Raw genomic sequence first — 22,481 nt, 5'->3', positions numbered from 1 at the left:
ATACATTATTTGTCTTCAGGAAGGCAGTGAGTTGCTGCACAACAGCTTTTTCATATTTTTTTTGAGAGGAATGGGAGATTCGATATAGGCCCATAGTTTTTTACATTTTCCGGGACAAGGTTTGTCTTTTTCAAGTGAGGCTTTATCACTGCCACTTTTAGTGAGTTTTGTAAACATCCAGAGGATAGGGAGACATTTATTATGTTCAACATAGGAGGGCCAAGCACAGGAAGTAGCTCTTTCAGTAGTTTAGTTGGAATAGGGTCCAGCATGCAGCTTGAAGGTTTAGAGGCCATGATTATTTCCATGAATGTGTCAAGTGATACAGGATTAAAAAACTGAAGTGTCTCCATTGATCCAATGTCCTGGCAGTTCTGTGCATACTCAGGACAACTGAGTTTTGGAGATGTAGCAGATTCATAGAGGAGTCTGTAATTTGCTTTCTAATGATCATGATCTTTTCATCGAAGTTGTTCATGAATTCATCAATGCTGAAGTGAAAGTCATCGTCTCTTGGGGAATGCTGCTTTTTAGTTAGCTTTTTGACAGTATCAAAAAGAATCCACAATTAGGTTGGAAAAATAGGTCGAGCAGCAGTGAGGACTCTTCGATATTGCACGGTACTGTCTTTCCAAGCTAGTCGAAAGACGGTGGAGCTCCATTTCCGTTCCAATTTTCTGGAAGCTTGCTTCAGGGTTCGGTATTTTCTGTACACCAGGGAGCTAATTTCTTGTGACAAATGTTTTTTTATTTTAGGGGTGCGACTGCATCTAGGGTATTACGCAAGTCAAATTTAGATCCTCAGTCCACAGGAGTGTGAAGGTGAACGGAAAGGCTCTGGAGCAACGAACCGCCCTTGTTGTCTCTGCCTGGCCGGTTCCCTCTCCACTGGGATTCTCTGCCTCTTACCCTATTACAGGGGATGAGTCACTGGCTTACTGGTGCTCTTTCATGCCGTCCCTAGGAGGGGTGCGTCACTTGAGTGGGTTGAGTCACTGACGTGATCGTCCTGTCTGGGTTGGCGCCCCCCCTTGGGTTGTGCCGTGGCGGAGATCTTTGTGGGCTATACTCGGCCTTGTCTCAGGATGGTAAGTTGGTGGTTGAAGTTATTCCATCTAGTGTGTGTGGGGGCTGTCCTCTTGGCAAAGTGTGGTGGGGTTATATCCTTCCTGTTTGCCCTGTCCGGGTGGTCATCATCGGATGGCGGCACAGTGTCTCTGACTCCTCTGTCTCAGCTCCAGGATTTATGCTGCATTAGTTTATGTGTCGGGGGGCTAGGGTCAGTTTGTTATATCTGGTAGTACTTCTGTTCTTCGGTGTTCTGTTGATATTAAGTATCGCTCTCTCTAAGTCTCTCTTCTTTCTCTCTCTCGGAGGATCTGAGCCCTAGGACCAATAGCCTCAGGACGACCTTGAACATTGATGCCTCTTGCTGTCGCCAGTCCACCTGGCCATGCTGCTGCTCGATTAACTGTTCTGCCTGCGGCTATGGAAACCTCTGACCTGTCACCGCGTAAGACTACCGTGGTCCCATGCCACTGGCTGTTGTCAACTCTCTAGAGAACCGCAGGAGCGGGGAGAGAGTACTCTTAATGATCGGCTATGGAAAAGCCAACTGACATTTACTCCTGAGGTGCTTCACCTCCTCGACAAACTACCTGTGATTATTATTATTTGACCATGCTGGTCATTTATGAAACATTTTGAACATCTTGGCCATGTTCTGTTATAATCTCCACCCGGCGACAGCCAGAAGAGGACTGGCCACCCCTCATAAGCCTGGTTCCTCTCTAGGTTTCTTCCTAGGTTTGGCCTTCTAGGGAGGTTTTTCCTAGCCACCGTGTTTCTAAACCTGCATTTGCTTGCTGTTTGGGGTTTTAGGGGTGGGTTTCTGTTACAGCACTTTGAGACTATCAGCTGATGTACGAAGGGCTATATAAATACATTTGATTTGAGTTAGGTGGTTAACCAATTTTTGTACTCCGACATCCTGGGCTTAGGAGGAGGGAGTCTGGAAGGGCATCTAGGAATCTTTGGGTTGTCAGAGAATTTATAGCACGGCTTTGGATCCTTGTTTGGGGTCTGAGCAGATTATTTGTTGCAATTGCAAACTAATAAAATGTGGGTCCGATTGTCCGGATATCAGGCATTTAAGATCCACAATATTTATTCAACACGGGAAATATTAGATCCAGGGTATGACTGTGGCAATGTGTATGTCCGGAGAGAATGTTGGACAACCCCACAGTCGAGGATGGCTCCGAAAGCCTTTTGGAGTGGGTCTGTGGACTTTTCCATGTGAATATTAAAGTCAACAAAAATCCGAATATTATCTGCCATGACTAAATGTTCGATAGGATTTCAAGGAACTCAGTGAGGAACACTGTATTTTGCCCAGGAGGCCTGTAAAACATCCCTGTCCTGGTGTACAATGACACGATAGGTGGCTCAGTGGCTGTATGGTGTGGAATGTTTTCTGCACACATTAGGTCCTTTAAAACCAATTGAGAAACATATTTGAATGCCACATCCTTTAGAACCATTCCCCAAGAAGTCAGAGCTGTTTCGGAGATAAGGTGGTCCACCCGGTACTAGATGGGTGTACCAAATAAACTGGCCACTGGGTGCTATACCCACTTTGGTTTTAAGAGAAATATTTGAGCAAATTACTTATCAAATACTGCCCTCAGAACTTGTAAAATATACAAGTAAAGGTAAAGGAAGAAGCAGCACTTTGAACTCCAGGATAGATATGGGCTTGTCCAGTGTCGTCTAACAAGTTTCGGGGTTTGACATTGTTCATGAGTCTTGGTCATAGTGACATCTACAGGAGATTTACCTCAACTACAGCGTTAAACATTTGTTTGCAATTTTGMCTGCAATTTTGCATACCGCACTCAAGCAATTTAATTGTAACCGTTTGAAGTTTGTTCCCGTTTTGAAAAGCTAATAATCCACTTTGTCGTTAATACATATTTATTATACCAATATCATTAGATTCATTATAGATCTCTGGGGGCTCTGAGATTTGTGATACATAGGTTCATCAAAGAGTTTATTATTGAACAATAAAATAGTTTAAAATATCTTCCCTGTTCATATGATTTCTGTTCTTGCATGCCACATCATGGAATTTAGGAACCACTTTTCATATCTTTTGCAGCCTAYCATCTAGCCCCGATCATGCCCCAACGCATGCAGCTCACCTAATCGAACAACCTTTCCAAAACGATAACCATAGCACAAACCTTGCAAGATCATTTTAACCTATGCATCACAATTCTCAGAGCCCCCAGTAATCTATAATGAATCTAATGATATTGGTATCAAACCTGTATAAATATCAGTATAACTCGTCCTCAGGTCTCTAACCGCCACGTAACACGCAAGCATGAGGTTGGACACACAGAACCCTGTTTCCAGGACATGCAGGCGTGGGTGTTTATTCACGGCTTAAATTACAGCCGATAAATGTGAGGCAGACACTCCGCTCCCAGTGACGCTTACAAGGAACAAGCCCGGCCCTCGTGGGGGCTTCCGCCAGGGACATCAGCGGAATGGAAAGGGCCTTATCGCTTCCTCATTTACCACTGTCTTTGTGTATATGGAGTGTGTGTGTGCAAGCTGTGTTCATGGAGAGTTTGCGTGTCTTATCATACAGGGGATGTGATAAGCCTGCAGACCAGTTCCGGCATCGGGAGTGTGATTACTGCTGATTGTCAATTAGTTTCCACTGGTAATTGGTTTATGATAAAAGCGACAGATGATTAAWTAAAAGGGGAACATTAGGTAATATGGTCATAGCAAGAAACAACTTATACCGCCTTAGGTTTGTGTATATTGGGCCCTCTGCAAAAATATCTTGAAAACAAAACTTCAAACCTAAAATAACAATTTAAAGTTTAATGAGATTTTATTTTACTGCTTCTTGCTTTAATACATAATCACAACACCGATYTGACAATAGTTCAGTCTTATGGGTAGATTGTACCTTTTACACTGTATGGGTATTGTAAGAAATGGTACGTCTTAAAGGCAGACTGAAAGAAAAAATATCACACTAGACGGACTCCCATACTGTACAGTACACACAACGTTCTATTTTGTTTTGTAATGACAAAACTATGGAGTGCTGGTTAAGCTCTAAACAGGCAGTTGTTGGGGCAGCACGGTTGGGGCAGCGGCATCCTGTCYAGAGGAGTGTCGGGGCCCTGACACAGGGAGGTCCAGCAGGGCTTGGACGGTCTGGGCAACCTGAGACAGACCATCACCATCCAGGATCAGCTGGGTGGGACACAGGGTGTCCTGGGGTGGGGTGGGGGACAGAGATCACACACTGTGCCCGAGCGTGCACATGAACAAAAAATAACACAGCACACTAAAACCGTCCAGCTAATGACTTGTTAAAATGTAGTCAAACAACCATTACTCACACAATTACAATTAGTTACTCAAGGAGTAAAACACAGACGTTCACCATACTACTTCAAAACTGTACACTCATGCCCATGTCCACTGCAAGCTCAAAGAAGGACCCCACTACATGAGGAACCCATTCCTTTATCCATGCACCATGGAAGAGAGTGAGGGAAGGGAGGGACCATAGGGGGTACGGTGGAAAAAAGGTAAATTTAGGCTCTTTTTCCAATAGTATCTTTTTTAAATTCTCCCATCCTCTCCACCCATCCTTCTCAAATCCTTAATAGAAAGTCAYGACACACTTCCCGCTTACCATTGAGGACACGAGGGCTTTCTCAATTCATCTATCCTCGATTCGTCGCATCCTTTCTCCTCAATCGTATTGGAGGAAAAGGTTCAAAGTCCTTCTCCTCAGACCTTCTCCAATGAATGTTGAGAAGTTGAGGAGAGAGAATGCAAGGAGTCGAGGAGAGATCAATTGAGAGAGCTCATTGGAATTTGAGGGAAAATGTGATTGGTTGGACAAAACAGCGGTCAGTGGGTGGAGCTTGTGACCAGTGACATGCTTGTAAAATAAAGCAGGGGAGGCACCAGGACRGGGTTTMGGAAAKRKTGAAATAAAGAATAGGCTTGTAGAGAGGTGGGTTGAAGGTGGATGGAGGGCGTTAAAAACGCCTGGTTTGAATCCCCATGAGTCTACTAACTTTTCTTCCCCAACTTTCCTTTGTATATTACCCAAGACTATTGAAAAAACACTAATGGATAGCTCTAATTAAGGCCAAATGCTCAGAGTGTTGGTTGACACACAAGGTACACTACATCACCAAAAGTATGCGGACACCTGCTCGTCGAACAGCTCATACAAAAATTATGGCCATTAATATGGAGTTGGTCCCCCCCTTTGCTGCTATAACAGCCTCCACTCTTCTGGGAAGGCTTTACACATTGATGTGGYGAATTGCTTCCATTTAGCCACAAGAGCATTAGTGAGGTTGGGCACTGATGTTGGGCGATTAGGCCTGGCTCGCAGTCAGCTTTACCAAAGGTGTTCGATGGGATTGAGGTCAGGGCTCTGTGCAGGCCAGTCAAGTTCTTCCAAACCAATCTCGACCAAACTATTTCTGTATGGACCTTGCTTTGTGCACGGGGGCATTGCAATGCTGAAACAGGAAAGGGCCTTCCCCAAACTGTTGCCACAAAGTTGGAAGTGCAGAATTGTCTAGAATGTCATTGTATGCTGTAGTGTTAAGATTTCCCTTCACTAGAACTAAGGGGCCTTGCCCAATAGACCACTATTCCTCCTTTACAGTTGACACTATGCATTCGGGAAGGTAGCGTTCTCCTGGCAGCCAATTGTTGTCTATGGAGATTGCATGGCTGTGTGCTCGATTTTATACACCTGTCAGCAACGGGTGTGGCTGAAATAGCTGAATTCACTCATTTGAAGAGATGTCCACATACTTTTATATATATAGTGTATCTGGTTTAAATCKAGGTGTAGCAATTCACACAAAACAACCCAACTCCTAACCATAACCAATTGTGATTACTTGCCAAACACATTATTCGCTAAACAATCCCATTCATTTCTACCCTAGCGGAAAAGCTGTAGTCACCAATTTGTGGAGGGCTCAGGAGAGGACACGAGGAATTGAGGACGGACTATTGAGAGCCCATCGAATGGATAATCACCCTCTACTAACCACCACAATCCAAACATGCAGGATGCAGTCAAATTCATGTCATTACCTCTGCTTTGTGAGCTGCTTCACAAACTCACCTTCTCCACTAAAGGGCGGCACACAAATTACAGTGGTAAAACCTGGTATCAACCGGGCAGAACAAAGCTTAATGTGCAGGGCAGAATGGGTTTTGGCTAGATGGAATACAGCTACAGACCAAAGATTGCATGTTCGAGTCACGTCGGAGACAAATGTAGCATTTTAGCTAACCCTTTTCCTAACCCAATTCTCTTAACCTGCTACATTAACTATCCTAACCTGCTGCGTAGTCACTTCTGTTTGTAGCTCTACTCCATCTAGCTAGCCAAAACCGGCAGAATGCAACAAAAACTCTTGACTGGAGGAATACAACAAACATGAATAGATTTTTAGCAGCAAGCAGACAACACAAAAGCAGACTATGACACAGAATATGGTCAAGTAATTTCTTGACAGCGGGAAAAAAAATACTTTATAGATTTTATATAAACTCAGAAATAAAATAAAACAGTATTTGTTCTTTTAAACATTTAAGAATATAYTTAAGTTCTATCCACTGTTTTTAAAAAACATTTTGGTTGAAACAACATTATCGCAAATTCAATTCCAACAAGGCTGACTGAGGTTATGCACAAAAAAATGGTGTAACAGACAAAGATAGGGAAACATTCAACAGACATTTCTACAGATCCCTTATGGACCCAGTATGAAACAACATAGCCTTGACCACCAAAATGTCCGCTCTTCTTGCCCACTTCATGAAAGGTGAATAAGCCCCATCAATATGTACAGTATATATTAAGGTCCTCTGGAAAGTCATGACTACAGCATTAGGATGACACCTCTGCAAGACACACCTCAAATACAAGGTGTATGTTGAAATGTTGCCTTCCATTTACATTTTATGTGTGTGTGTGTGTTGAATGTAGTAAGCCTCAGTATTTTTAGCTTGGACATCACATTTTTCACAGAATGCTCAATAAGTTTCAACATAGCATTATGCTGGAGAAAGCAGAGGCCTCACGATGCACTAAAACACAGCTTCCCAAGAGCACCCACAGCAACATTGTACATAATAGGGCTGATGGAAAATGTAGTGACTKAACTAAGACAGAATCAGATCACAGTTAACTTAAGTCTGAATGAACTATCAGACTAACCCTCATCTGTCATTTACCTTAATGGTTATTTGTGCAACCTTTCAAAAAGTGGTCCCAATGAACAGCTAAAACAAGTCATCAGACTCAGTCAATCAGGAAGTAAATTAACCCAATTGATTTCAGTTTGTTTTTATCTATGAGACAACTACTCTTTCAGAAAGCACTGCAACAAACAGAAAAAAAGTTCTTAATTCTCTGTATAAAAATACAAAAATAATTTGATGAGTTGTTTACGTTTATACAAACATGAAGCATGCTAAGCCGACCAAACAAACAAAAATCAGCAACAACCACAAAAAGAAGATTTGAAAAGATTCTGTACCGTCGGTTTACACATTAAAGCATTGGGAATAGCAGTCAGTGTCCTGTAGCAACACCACCCCCAGGGTGGGCACAATCAGACATAGCAGACAATAAACAGTGGAAAGCATTGGTCATATAGTCAGCCAGTCATAGGAAGCATTAGTGATTTGTCTCATTTGCACAAACTGGCCTCCATGAAAAAATGTCAACTCTTTCAGCAAATTTGAGAGACTTATTTACAAAATGTCCTCTTATTTGAAAGACATCGAGTGATAGAAAAGGACACTATGCCCTCAAGGGTTACAACGGGTGTTTACAGTTCTCTAAGTAGCTGTCCCTCACTGGAGACAGGACATAGAGACATTCTGTGCCGCAGAGGGGTAACGACTAGGGCACTATGCAAAGGCAGTCATGTAGGGAAGCCCTTTAAAATGTCCATTATAGTGTTTAGTTTTACTGTACGATCTGTAGTGTTTTCACAAATGTATTTCTCTGCTATTCATTCACATAGGTTGTCATGTCAGAAGGCACCTTTAAATTAGGGTATTTTAGCTTATATAAATAGGTGCCTTTTCAGTGCCGATGGTCCAGAGGAGTACTTTTAACTTTAAAGGGCACATCTACTCAAAGGTTGCTGCTTTTAATATCATATGGTTTCATGTTGAGCCGAACCACATCAGCTGTTGTAAGTATACACAGTGTGCTCTGCTGTGTGCTGTGTGGGTTGTGTACGTCATCATGTGTCATGTACTTTTTAGGAGCAGCTGTGGGGTTGGAGGGAGCAGCTGACAGTCCTTCCTGTGTTGTGGGCCTCACTCTCGCCCTGCATACCCCATGCCAGGGCAGTTGTATGTTTGTGTGTGTACGAGTCTGTTTTGCATGTGCGTTTCTTGCCAATTCACGGTGGATCATTTCAATCCTGGTTGTCTGAATGTTCGCATTAGGTGGTCAAATTCACGTCAGTGTCAGTCCAAGTGCGTATAAGCACTCTCACGCCGTTTCTCTCACACACACAATCCCTCAGTATCTACGCAACCAGGTGGAAGTAGAGTGTGTAGATCAGAGCCATGGCTAGGCAGTAGAACACAGGGAAGCCCTCCGAGACCAGTGAGAGGTCGGGGGTGTGGGGGTCAACTGTCTGGGCGGTACGAGTCTCACCCTTTGCCTCCCCCTCATATTTCACGAGGGCCGCCACACAGCGCAGCACAGCAGGCAGCTTACAGAGAAACACGTCAGAGCACACACACACCTCCGTCTGAGAGAGAGAAAGGATGAAGAAAGAAAGGCAGAGGGGAAGAGTAAAAAGATGGAGAGAGAAGGAAGATTGGGTTGGAAAGGAGATGGAGACAAGGGGAAAGAAAAAGCAGAGAAAGAGAAAGAGATGAATGTAAGATGACATAGAAAACAGAGATGCAAAGGCATAGAGCATTAGCTTTAAGCACATAASGCTAAGCTAAGAAAAATTGTTTAAGTATTACTGGATCATAGCAAAGCTGCAAAAAAGTACTGAACATACTGTAAGTGATCAGGGGGATGTGATCATATTTTTAGATCTGATGAACCAAAGAAAGTCGACAAGAGGAGGAAGAATGGCTGAAAAATAGCGAGAAAGGTGTTCTTACCTCAGGGACCCCCAGCTTGCGACATGCAGCGATGAAGTTCTCCACATTGAGACGACACTTGGCAGTGCTCAGCTTTGGCTAAAGGGGCAGAGAGACTGAACATCAGACTGAGTCAAATACACAAATACTTACATAACAGACACAGTCACAACATTAAAAAGAATACCATATTCTTTACTTTTATTTTACTGGTACTCAAATCACCTGAAGTCCCTGTCTACTCACTGACAAATATATCCTAAAGTGAACAAAATTTTACAATAAATGTCTGATTGGCCCACCACTGCTGGGGAGGGGATGTGGATGATTGACACTGCGCGGGGCCGCACGTGATTGGCCAGCTGGCAGAGGACCGTGCCATTGGACAACACCTCCCCTAGATCCTCTGGTAAGGTGATCTTCAACATCGACTCTAGAGTCTGATAGAGAGAGGGAGAGAGAACGAGAGAGTGACAGATGGAGTGAGGGAGAAAGAGATCGAGAGATGGAGAGAGAAAGGGAAAGAGTACAAGTGAATAGGAGAAGCATTAAAGAGAAAAAAACTGTCGGGAAGGATATGATACAACATGAGGTACACTATGCAATACCTTGCGTAGCTGTATGACAGCTGGTCTCTCCTCTCTTCGCAACGTGGAGAGCAACTCAGTACCGCCTGCCTCCACCAGACTCTGTGTAGAGCCTGAGATAGAGACCTGACTCTTGACGCTGAAGCGGGACGAGGTGCGGAACAGGAAACTGTTGGGTTTCTGTGTCAGGCCTGGAGGGGACGATGTCTTGGGAGACGACGGACCCTCTGATAAACACACAAACTCTGTGTTAACTAACATTAGAGTTGTCAGTACTAGGAGATAGGAGATTGAAGGTGAACTGTATTGGTGTGTGTGTCAGTGTGTGTGTACCTGATCGGCTAACAGAGCGCTGAACGAGTGGCGCATGAGACGATGACACCTGATATGATGTGCACATCTGATCTGCACTCTGTTGGAGAGGGAAAGACCAACTACTTATTTACATCAGGTGTGGGATATGTAGCCTGAGTGCCAGCCTGTTTGTGCTATCATGCCAACTCCTTGTCACTCATTGAACATGTTTGGCTTGACAATGACAGCAATGGAGTTGGCAAGAGCACAACCAGATCTGGGAACAGGCTATGGATTATACTGCTGAAATACTAAATAGTAGCACAATAACCATCAACACAAAAATAAAGTAAAATAATAGAATAACCATCAAGACAAAAAGAAAGTAAAAGAATAGTAGAAGAGAAATTGAGTATATGCCAGGGTTCCCTAAGAGGCAGCCCAATAGCCCACAGGTGATTTTATTTGGCCACGCAAGTTTTGGGCAAAAAATAAAAAAGATGTTTAGTTAAAACAGTGTAAAATTAACAGGAAATCAGCTCAAKGTCATTTTAATTTAGGAAATATGTTCCCAAATATTCCCACGCATAAATAGAGAGGATTATGTGATCGTATCCCAAGGTTTGAAGTGATTCTGTTTTTGTCAAAAACCGTTTGGGCTTCTTGAAGTCAATTTGCAGTGTACAAGTTATTTATAACTATGTTCTGGCCCCGCTGACTTTCCACTCAAGAAAAAAATCAGCCCATAGCTGAATGTAACTGGGGAATACTGGTATATGCTGATGAAAGTTTTAAAAAAGGTGGCTGAGAGACTGACTGCACATCGTTGTCGGAGACCATTCTGGGAGTGGCGGTTCTCTGGTGAGCCACCACTAGAGGGAGACATATAACACAATCAGAAAGCAAATACTCAAACCACAACAGTCAAGCACTGTGCACACTCATCTGCTACTAATAAACATAGCAGGGCCTTCGAAAACACAAACATATTTCACACATGGATCAATTCAGGCAGTACAATTTCTCAGTCCCTGGACTAGCTTGTTTCATGTAAGGTATCTTACCTTGAGCTACTTCCTGTTTGTGACAGCGTTGCCACATGACTTCCTGTCGTCCTCTTCAGTAAACTGGAAGAATATGTTTATCAAATCAGATATAAAATGGAAAGGTGGTTGTTTCCATAGAAAGACCACTGTGATGTCTATYACCTGTCTATAACCTGTGTTACGACTACCATTTTGTTCAACGTTTGAAGAAGTCCACCACCACCACATAAGTTGACTAGCAGCTGGTTCTATCGCAACCCTTGCACTTTACAATGGAATGCAATGTAGCAGAATGTTCATTCTCTTTTCAAAACTGGTTGAATGATAATTTTTTACCCAGGTGAGATAAATTACACAGTAAACGAGAATCATTGCCTCCAACCAAATTAATTTGAATTTYGAATAATTGGGAGTAGATCAGCTTTAATATTGTAGATAGATTGTGGCTTCTATCAATGTAATTTTCTGCATAATTTACAAACCCCCATATATATATATATTTTCCTTCTTTATTATTTTCCCCTAAACCTATCACCACTCCCATAATTGGAATGAACTACTTAAATATATTTTCCTTTATATTATTTTCCAATAACCCTACTTGGAGTGAACTAATGGACAACAGTACTTAGGCTTACACTTTTCAGCTTACACACTACATACATTTCAGGGACAGTACATTTTACATTAGTTATCTTTTGTTTGTTTTTAGTCCTAGCTTTCAGCTACCCTCAACCCCTCCCATCTATCTCGGAAGACCATCTAGTTTTGATTTCCAGCTGCCATATATTTTCCCACAGTATAGTGATGTTTCACAAAAAATCTGAAGCTTTCTATTCTACAGATTGTAAATTAAAGACAGTGCATTCGGAAAGTATTCAGACCCCTTGATTTTTTTCACATTATGTTACAGCCTTATTATAAAATTTATTAAATAAAAAAAATCCTCAATCTACACACAATACCAAAGCGAAAACTGGTTTTTAGAAATGTTTGCAAATGTATTAAAAGTAAAAAAATATAAATACCTTATTACATACACACATGACTCAAAATTGAGCTCAGGTGCATCCTGTTTCCATTAATCATCCTTGAGATGTTTCTACAACGTGATTGGAGTCCACCTGGTTTATTCGCTATCGCTAACGTGCCTATCGCTATCGCTAACGTGCCTTGAATGAATGTATGCGGTTGTGGTAAATTCAATTGATTGGACATGATTTGGAATGGCACAAACCAGTCTATATAAGGTCCCACAGTTGACAGTGCATGTCAGAGCAAAAACCAAGCCATGAGGTCGAAGGAATTGTCCGTAGAGCTCCGAGACAGGATTGTGTCAAGGCACAGATCTGGGGAAGGGTACCCCAAAAAAATTCTGCAGCATTGAAGGTCCCCAAGAACACAGCGGCCTCCATCATTCTTAAATGGAAGAAGTTTGGAACCACCAAGAAACCTGGCACCATCCCTACGGTGAAGCATGGTGGTTGCAGCATCATGCTGTGGGGATGTTTTTAGTGGCAGGGACTGGGAGGATCGAGGGAAAGATGGAGCAAAGTACAGAGAGATTCTTGATGAAAACCTGCTCCAGAGTGCTCAGGACCTCAGACTGGGGCGACGGTTCACCTTCCAACAGGACAACGACCCTAAGCACACAGCKAAGASAACYCAGGAGTGGCTTCGGGACAAATCTCTGAATGCTTTTTGACCCTTCGATGTCGGCTCTTCCTATCATTGTGAAGCAGAATTCACCAAACGTTGGATTGTTCACCCACTAATAGGGAACGTGAGCTGGGTCATTGTCCTGCAGGAAGGTGAACCTCCATCCCAGTCTCAAATCACTGGAAGACTGAAATAGGTTTCCCTCAAGAATTTCCCTCTATTTAGCGCCATCCATCATTCCTTCAAATTCTGACCAGTTTCCCAAGTCCCTGCCGATGAAAAACATGCCTACAGCATGATGCTGCCACCACCATGCCTCACTGTGGGGATGGTGTTCTCTGGGTGATGGAGYTGTCCGGTTTGCGCCAGACATAGCATTTTCCTTGATGGCCAAAAAGCTCAATTTGAGTCTCATCTGACCAGAGTACCTTCTTCCATATGMTTGGGGAGACTCCCACAAGCTTTTTGGCAACACCAAACATGTTTGCTTATTTTTTTCTTTAAGCAATGGCTTTTTTTCTGGCCACTCTTCCATAAAGCCCAGCTCGGTGGAGTGTACGGCTTAAAGTGGTCCTATCGACAGATACTCCAATCTCCGCTGTGGAGCTTAGCAGCTCCTTCAGGGTTATCTTTGGTCTCTTTGTTGCCTCTCTGATTAATGCCCTCCTTGCCTGGTCCATGAGTTTTGGTGGGCGGCCCTCTCTTGGCAGGTTTGTTGTGGTGCCATATTCTTTCCATTTTTTAAATAATGGATTTAATGGTGCTCCTTGGGATGTTCAAAGTTTGCTGTGTGGTGTTGCAGACTCTGGGGTCTTTTAGAACAGGTGTATATGTACTGAGATCATGTGACTTTATTTAACTAATTATGTCACTTCTGAAGGTCACATAATTATGGTTGCACCAGATCTTATTTAGGGGCTTCATAGCAAAGGGGGTGAATACATATGCACGCACCACRTTTTAGACTTTTTGTATTTTTTTTCATTTCACTTCACCAATTTGGACTATTTTGTGTATGTCCATTATATGAAAACCAAATAAAAATCCATTTAAATTACAGGTTCTAATGCAACAAAATACTAAAAACGCCAAGGGAGATGAATACTTTTTCAAGGCACTGTACAATTGAACAAAGCTGAATAAAATAGAATGGATATTTTCTCCAAACGATTTGAGGGAGTGCGCACATGCGGCTATTCTGTGTTGAGTGGTTAACAAAGTAATAGGGACTCCTATATCCTTAATATAGAGTTATTAATGTAGCTTTAGTTGTTCTACAATTGTTGGCCTATATGTTTAGATTTTTATTACATTGTAAGGCTAGATGATGCGACTAATAATGATTAGGAAAAAAAGTCGCTTGAAAGGCAAGAGCTCTGCTTTGTTTTTTTGCGCAGGCTGTACACACTTCATCAGTCTCTCATTCACAGTTTGACAAGCACTTGATAATGCCTCGAATTTCACGGCGGCATACCCTTTGTGTGGCCGTAATGCACCCTAAAGAAATCCATGCCTTATGCGGCCAGCGGCTGCGTTGTGCCCTTCTCCCTGATTGCTGCATGTACCGAAGCACCTCTCACTCACATGGCTCTCCATCACGTGATCGGGTCTTTCTRACAGGCTACAAGTAAAGACAGACACATCGGGGACGCAACTGCGCACGTCCTTATCCAATTCCGAGGAGCATATTGAAGATATTGGAAGAACTGTCCAGATTTACTTTTCGTCAGCCAACAAGATAAGTAGGCCTAACTATCCCCCATAGTACAAAAGTTGACCTATTCTGTGCGAGAAATAAATATTACGAAAAGTCTGGGCACAGTTGTGGGATGTGACAGATCCCAAATTAATACAACAACTAGCATCAACAAACAATTTTTACAGAATGTGGCTGATGCAACAGATCAGAACGTTTAGCTTAAAATGTTGATAAACTATTAGGTTATATCTTCACATTATAAGCGCAGCAATGCACACTCAACAGTAGGCTATAAACACAAATGTTTAAAAAAAAAATCATGTAATGCATTTTTTAATGGTGAAAATGATCTTCCCCAAACTTGAAACTCACACTGCTTATGTATGCCAGTTAGGCTCTACACCCTTTGTAAAATCGGATTAACTTCTTATGGCTTGGGGGCAGTATTTCGAAGTCTGGATGAGAAGCGTGCCCAAAGCAAACTGCCTGTTACTCAGGATATGCATATAATTGGTATAATTGGATCGAAAACACTCCAAAGTTTCCAAAACTGTTAAAATAATGTCTGCGAGTATAACAGAACTGATACGGCAGGCAAAAACCTGAGGAACATTTTTTGATGTGGGTATTTTCAATTGAATGCCTATAGAGTATCTAATGGCTTGGGACCCAGATTGCAGTTCCCAAGGCCTCCACTAGATGTCAACAGTCTTTATACATTGTTTCAGGCTTGTTTTCTGAAAAATTAAGAAGAATGAGACTTTTCTGTCAGTGGACTGAGGAAGAATGCAGAGCTGGTTTGTGCGCGTGACCGAGTGCGCGCCCTTCGTTGTTTTTCCTTTCTATTGAATACGCTATTGTCCGGTTGAAATATTATTGATTATTTAGACAATTGACAATCTAAGGATTAATTATAACCATCGTTTGACATGTTTCATCGAACTTCACCGGTACTATTAGGATGTATTCGTCTGCATGTTTTGACCGTCTTGGAGCGAGTGGATTACTGAACAAAACGAGCCAACAAAACAGAGTTTTTGGGATATAAAGAGGGACTTTATCGAACAAAACAAATATTTATTGTAGCTGGGACTCTTGTGACTGCAACCATATGAAGATCTTCAAAGGTAAGTGATTAATTGTATCGCTATACCTGACTTTTGTAATTCCTTTACTTGGTTGTAAAATGTTTGTATGCCTTTGAAAGCGGGGCGCTGTCCTCAGATAACGGCATGGTATGCTTTCGCCGTAAAGTCTTTTTGAAATCTGACAAAGCGGCTGGATTAACAAGAAGTTCATCTTTAAGCCGATGTATAACACTTGGATTTTTTATGAATGTTTATTATGACTATTTCTGTATTTTGAATTTGGCGCTCTGCAATTTCACCGGATGTTGTCGAGGTGGGTCGCTAGCAGAACGCCTGCGCCAGAAAGGTTAATGTGCTTAGTTAAAAAAAAATATTATTTGGCCACTTCAGTTGTGATACAAACCTTATCAAAACATATAGGCCTATAGGCTAGGCTACATGGGTGTGCGACTATGATTAGAAAAAGTTGCAAAAAAAGGCATTGTTTCTTGCCTTATGCTGGGCATCATTCACAAGTGATAATACACTACCGGTCAAAAGTTTGCACACACCTACTTATTCCAGGGATTTTATTTATTTTTACTATTTAGAATAATAGGGAAGACATCAAAACTATGAAATAACACATATGGAATCATGTAGTAACCAGAAAATCTAATCAAATAATATTTTATATTCTTTAAATAATTCTTCAAATAGCCACCCTTTGTCTTGATGACAGCTTTGCACACTCTTGGCATTCTCGCAGACAGCTTCATCTAGAATGCTTTTCCAACAGTCTAGAAGAAGTTACCACATATGCTGAGCACTTGTTGGCTGCTTTTCCTTCACTCTGCGGTCCAACACATCCCAAACCATCTCAATTTGGTTGAGGTCAGGGGATTGTTGCAGAATGGCGCCGGAGGAGATGGCTGCCGTTTTACGGTCCCCTAACCAACTGTTCTATTGTGTGTGTTTTTTCGTGTTATTTGTAAATTATTTTGTATATAATGTTTCTGCCACTATCTCTGCTCTCTGTTGAGACCACTCGATCCGTCTATGGGGAGTAGTTCGATGTAAGTCTCTGGTTGTTCACCAGAGGTCACAATGTCCTTCTTAGTTGTAGGCTACTTTGTCTTGGAGTGTTCTTAGAATGGGTACTTCAGGGGTACCACACGGTGGTGATAGGGAACTGTTCTTCACTCCCATTTTGATTAATTGTTCTAGACTACTTTTACAGACCCAGCTGCAGACTGAATGTTTGGACTAGTATTTAAAGTCTTCATTCGTCGAGAGTTTCAGAGGGTCTTACCATTTTCTGGTATTGTAGATTTAACCATTCCAACCTGTGGACCACGTCCTTTGGTCTGTATTTAAATTCTGAGCGAGCCCTTTGAAGCACTCTGGCCTGAAAGGCGGTTCCATCATGTTGACATGAACTCGGAGCTCACTTGAGCGTGGCTACTGACTGGGCACAAGTTTGCAAGAAAAATAATTCTKATTTAGAGGGCTAAAATCACATTGCTATCTTTTATCATATTTAATCATGAGTTTTACAACATTTAGATGTAAATCTGATATATACAGTGCGAAAGCTCTATTATAATTTATTTTCTGATCATTTTCATGACATTACAAAAATAGACATTAATTTCCCATATCTGTCATCATTCTCAACATTCGGATGTTGAAATACACTGCTCAAAAAAATAAAGGGAACACTTAAACAACACAATGTAACTCCAATCACACTTCTGTGAAATCAAACTGTCCACTTAGGAAGCAACACTGATTGACAATAAATTTCACATGCTGTTGGCAAATGGAATAGACAACAGGTGGAAATTATAGGCAATTAGCAAGACACCCCCAATAAAGGAGTGGGTCTGCAGGTGGTGACCACAGACCACTTCTCAGTTCCTATGCTTCCTGGCTGATGTTTTGGTCACTTTTGAATGCTGGCGTGCTTTCACTCTAGTGGTAGCATGAGACGGAGTCTACAACCCACACAAGTGGCTCAGGTAGTGCAGCTCATCCAGGATGCACATCAATGCGAGCTGTGGCAAGAAGGTTTGCTGTGTCTGTCAGCGTATGTGCCAGAGCATGGAGGCGCTACCAGGAGACAGCCAGTACATTAGGAGACGTGAGGAGCAGTAGGAGGCAACAACCCAGCAGCAGGACCGCTACCTCCGCCTTTGTGCAAGGAGGATCAGGAGGAGCACTGCCAGAGCCCTGCAAAATGACCTCCAGCAGGCACAAAATGTGCATGTGTCTGCTCAAACGACAGAAACAGACTCCATGAGGGTGGTATGAGGGCCCGACGTCCACAGGTGGGGGTTGTGCTTACAGCCCAACACCGTGCAGGACGTTTTGCATTTGCCAGAGAACACCAAGATTGGCAAATTCGCCACTGGCGCCCTGTGCTCTTCACAGATGAAAGCAGGTTCACACTGAACACGTGGCAGACGTGACAGAGTCTGGAGACGCCGTGGAGAACGTTCTGCTGCCTGCAACATCCTCCAGCATGACCGGTTTGGCGGTGGGTCAGTCACAGTGTGGGTGGCATTTCTTTGGGGGCCGCACAGCCCTCCATGTCGCCCAGAGGTAGCCTGACTGCCATTAGGTACCGAGATGAGATCCTCAGACCCCTTGTGAGACCATATGCTGGTGCGGTTGGCCCTGGGTTCCTCCTAATGCAAGACAATGCTAGACCTCATTGTGGCTGGAGTGTGTCAGCAGGTCCTGCAAGAGGAAGGCATTGATGCTATGGACTGGCCCGCCCGTTCCCCAGACCTGAATCCAATTGAGCACATCTGGGACATCATGTCTCGCTCCATCCACCAACGCCACGTTGCACCACAGACTGGCCAGGAGTTGGCGGATGCTTTAGTCCAGGTCTGGGAGGAGATCCCTCAGGAGACCATCTGCCACCTCATCAGGAGCATGCCCAGACGTTGTAGGAGGTCATACAGGCACGTGGAGGCCACACACACTACTGAGCCTCATTTTGACTTGTTTTAAGGACATTACATCAAAGTTGGATCAGCCTGTAGTGTGGTTTTCCACTTTAATTTTGAGTGTGACTCCAAATCCAGACCTCCATGGGTTGATAAATTTGATTTACATTGATCATTTTTGTGTGATTTTGTTGTCAGCACATTCAACTATGTAAAGAAAAAAGTATTTAATAAGAATATTTCATTCATTCAGATCTAGGATGTGTTATTTTAGTGTTCCCTTAATTTTTTTGAGCAGTGTATATTGTCCAAGTGTCCGTGTTTGATGTTGAAGTTTTGGCGGCAAAGTCTCTCTGTGTAACAAAGGGAATTTTAACTTCTCAATACTGCAGGGCAAGAGAGAGAAAGTTTACGACAGGCTGTTAAGTCATAAACCGGTCCAACTCCCCCCTCCTGTGGGAGAGAGGGGGCTGGTCATCTGTCCGCCATGGGCCTAGCTGATCTGGCACCTTTGATCCCCACCAAGGAGAGAGAGTCATGACAAGAGCTTCTAGATATCAGGACAGCGATTACTAACCTCGTACTGGAAGAAGATTTTTTCTTTAACGACTCGGATGCGAAGGATTTACTTCAGACACCCGGCAAGGCCCTCATGCACGTCATTCGCAGGAGAAAGAGACGGAGATATCGGGGATGTAGGTTGGGGTGCCTTGTAAGGATCCGACGGCGAGTGGGTAATCTGCCTTTACCATCGGTTCGATTAGCCAACGTACAATCATTGGATAATAAAATAGATTAACTACGATCACGTACCAACGAGACATTAAAAACGAATATCTTATATTTCAGAGTCGTGGCTGATCGACGGCATGAATAACATACAGCTGGCGGGTTTTACGGTGTATAGGCAGGATAGAACAGCCGCCTCTGGTAAGACAAGGGGTAGCGGTCTATGTATATTTGTAAACAACAGCTGGTGCACAAAATATAATGAATTCTCAAGGTTTTGGTCACCTGAGGTACAGTATCTCATAATAAGCTGTAGACCACACTATTTACCAACAGATTTCATCTATATTCTTCGAAGCTGTCAATGTACCACCACAAACCGATGCTGGCACTAAGACCGCACTCAATGAGCTGTATACGGCCATAAGCAAACAAGAAAACGCTCATCCAGAGGCGGAGCTCCTAGTGGCCGGAGACATTAAAGGAGGGAAACTTAAATCCATTTTACCTAATTTCTACCAGCATGTTAAATGTGCAACCAGATGGAAAAACCTCAAAACCACCTTCACTCCACACATWGACACATACAAAGCTCTCCCTCGCCCTCCATTTGGCAAATCTGACCATAGTTCTATCRTCTGTATTCCCGCTTACAAGCAAAAACTAAAGCAGAAAGCACCAGTGACTCGGTCAAAATAAAAGTGGTCAGATGAAGCAGATGCTAAGCTACAGGACTGTGTTGCTAGCACAGACTGGAATATGTTCCGGGAATTTTCCGATGGCATTGAGGAGTACACCACATCAGTCACTGACTTCATCAATAAGTGCATCGATGACACTTCCGGCGCCGACCGAGATGGCCGCCTCGCTTCGCGTTCCTAGGAAAATATGCAGTATTTAMTTTTTTATGTGTTATTCCTTACATTGGTACCCCAGGTAATCTTAGGTTTCATTACATACAGTCGGGAGGAACTACTGAATATAAGAGCAACGTCAACTCACCATCGTTACAACCAGGAATATGACTTTCCCGAAGCGGATCCAGTGTTTTGCCTTCCACCCAATACAATGGATCTGATCCCAGCCGGCGACCCTAAGCGACGCCGTAAAAGGGGCAAACGAGGCGGTCTCCTGGTCAGGCTTCGGAGACGGGCACATCGCGCTCCACTCCTTAGCATACTACTCGCCAATGTCCAGTCTCTTGACAATAAGGTTGATGAAATACGAGCAAGGGTAACATTTCAGAGAGACATCAGAGATTGTAACGTTCTCTGCTTCACGGAAACATGGCTCACTCAAGAGACGCTAACGGAGTCGGTGCAGCCAGCTGGTTTCTTCACGCATCGCGCCGACAGAAACATACATCTTTCTGGTAAGAAGAGGGGCGGGGGTGTATGCCTTATGATTAACGAGACGTGGTGTGATCATAACAACATACAGGAACTCAAGTCATTCTGTTCACCTGATCTAGAATTCCTCACAATCAAATGTCGACCGCATTATCTACCAAGGGAATTCTCTTCGATGTCTAAATAACTTTTTTGCTCGCTTGGAAATACAGTAGCCACTGACACGGCCAGCTACCAAAACCTGCGGGCTCTCCGTCACTGCACCGAGGTGTGTAAACATTTAAACGTGTTAACCCTCGCAAGGCTGCAGCCCAGACGGCATCCCAGCCGCGTCCTCAGAGCATGCGCGGACCAGCTGGCTGGTGTGTTTAAGGACATATTCAATCAATCCCTGCTGTTCCCACATGCTTCAAGAAGGCCACCATTGTTCTGTTCCAAGAAAGCTAAGGTAACTGAGCTAAACGACTACCACCCCGTAGCACTCACTTCGTCATCATGAAGTGCTTTGAGAGACTAGTCAAGGACCATATCACCTCCACCCTACCTGACACCTTAGACCCACTCCAATTTGCTTACCGACCCAATAGGTCCACAGACGACGCAATCGCAACCACACTGCACACTGCCCTAACCCATCTGGACAAGAGGAATACCTATGTGGAATGCTGTTCATCGACTACAGCTCAGCATTTAACACCATAGTACCCTCCAAACTCGTCATCAAGCTCGAGACCCTGGGTCTCGACCCCGCCCTGTGCAACTGGGTCCTGGACTTCTGACGGGCCGCCCCAGGTGTGGGGTAGGTAACAACATCTCCACCCGCTGTCTCACACCGGGGCCCACAAGGGTCGTTCTGAGCCCTCTCCTGTACTCCTGTTCACCCACGACTGCGTGGCCATGCACGCCTCCAACTCAATCATCAAGTTTGCGGACGACACTTCAGTATTAGGCTTGATTACCAACAACGACGAGACGGCCTACAGGGAGGAGGTGAGGGCCCTCGGAGTGTGGTGTCAGGAAAATACCTCACACTCAACTCAACGTCACAAAACAAAGGAGATGATTGTGGACTTCAGGAAACAGCAGAGGGAGCACCCCCTATCCACATCGACGCGGACAGTAGTGGAGAAGGTGGAAAGTTTAAGTTCCTCGGTGTACACTCACGGACAAACTGAATTGGTCCACCCAACAGACAGCGTTGTGAAGAAGACGCAGCAGCGCCTCTTCAACCTCAGGAGGCTGAAGAAATTTGGCTTGTCACCAAAAGCACTCACAAACTTCTACAGATGCACAATCGAGAGCATCCTGTCGGGCTGTATCACCGCCTGTGACGGCAACTGCTCCGCCCACAACCGTAAGGCTTTCCAGAGGGTAGTGAGGTCTGCACAACGCATCACGGGACAAACTACCTGCCCTCCAGGACACCTACACCACCCGATGTCACAGGAAGGCCATAAAGATCATCAAGGACAACAACCACCCAAGCCACTGCCTGTTCACCCGCTATCATTCAGAAGGCGAGTCAGTACAGGTGCATCAAAGCAGGGCAGAGAGACTGAAAAACAGCTTCTATCTCAAGGCCATCAGACTGTTAACAGCCACCACTAACATTTAGTGGCCGCTGCCACATACTGACTCAACTCGCCACTTTAATAATGGGAATTGATGGAAATTATGTAAAAATGTACCCTAGCCACTTTAAACAATGCCACTTAATATAATGTTTACATACCCTACATTACTCATCTCATATGTATATACTGTACTCTATACCATCTACTGCATCTTGCTATGGCGTTCTGTCTACATCACTCATTCATATATCTTTATGTACATATTCTTTATCCCTTTACACTTGTGTGTATAGGTAGTAGTTGTGGAATTGTTATG

The 22,481-nt window shown here is 43.6% G+C and overlaps 1 protein-coding gene across 7 annotated transcripts in view; it reads right to left on the bottom strand.

Moving 5' to 3' along the window:
* The window catches only part of LOC111960306 (leucine-rich repeats and calponin homology (CH) domain containing 4), a 75,129-nt gene that overhangs the window by 19,166 nt on the left and 33,482 nt on the right, over positions 1-22,481 (bottom strand). The window contains exons 11-18 of one of the 7 annotated variants that reach the window (XM_023982259.2): positions 11,150-11,212; positions 10,903-10,957; positions 10,125-10,203; positions 9,813-10,018; positions 9,507-9,644; positions 9,226-9,303; positions 8,762-8,858; positions 4,168-4,305 (exon numbers count right to left, since the gene is read on the bottom strand). In XM_023982259.2, the coding sequence (XP_023838027.1) occupies positions 4,268-4,305; positions 8,762-8,858; positions 9,226-9,303; positions 9,507-9,644; positions 9,813-10,018; positions 10,125-10,203; positions 10,903-10,957; positions 11,150-11,212 (754 nt within the window). In that variant the 3' untranslated portion in view covers positions 4,168-4,267. Of the gene's footprint in view, positions 1-3,888; positions 8,859-9,225; positions 9,321-9,506; positions 9,645-9,812; positions 10,019-10,124; positions 10,204-10,902; positions 10,958-11,149; positions 11,213-22,481 lie in introns of those variants that run through there. The other 6 variants (XR_011475044.1, XR_011475043.1, XM_023982257.2 and 3 more) reach the window with 6 other exon arrangements.

Source organism: Salvelinus sp. IW2-2015, linkage group LG37, assembly GCF_002910315.2.
Source record: "Salvelinus sp. IW2-2015 linkage group LG37, ASM291031v2, whole genome shotgun sequence".
NCBI classification, from domain to species: Eukaryota; Metazoa; Chordata; class Actinopteri; order Salmoniformes; family Salmonidae; genus Salvelinus; species Salvelinus sp. IW2-2015.
Note: the sequence above shows the minus strand (reverse complement) of the source record. Positions and strands in the feature narration are given on the sequence as shown.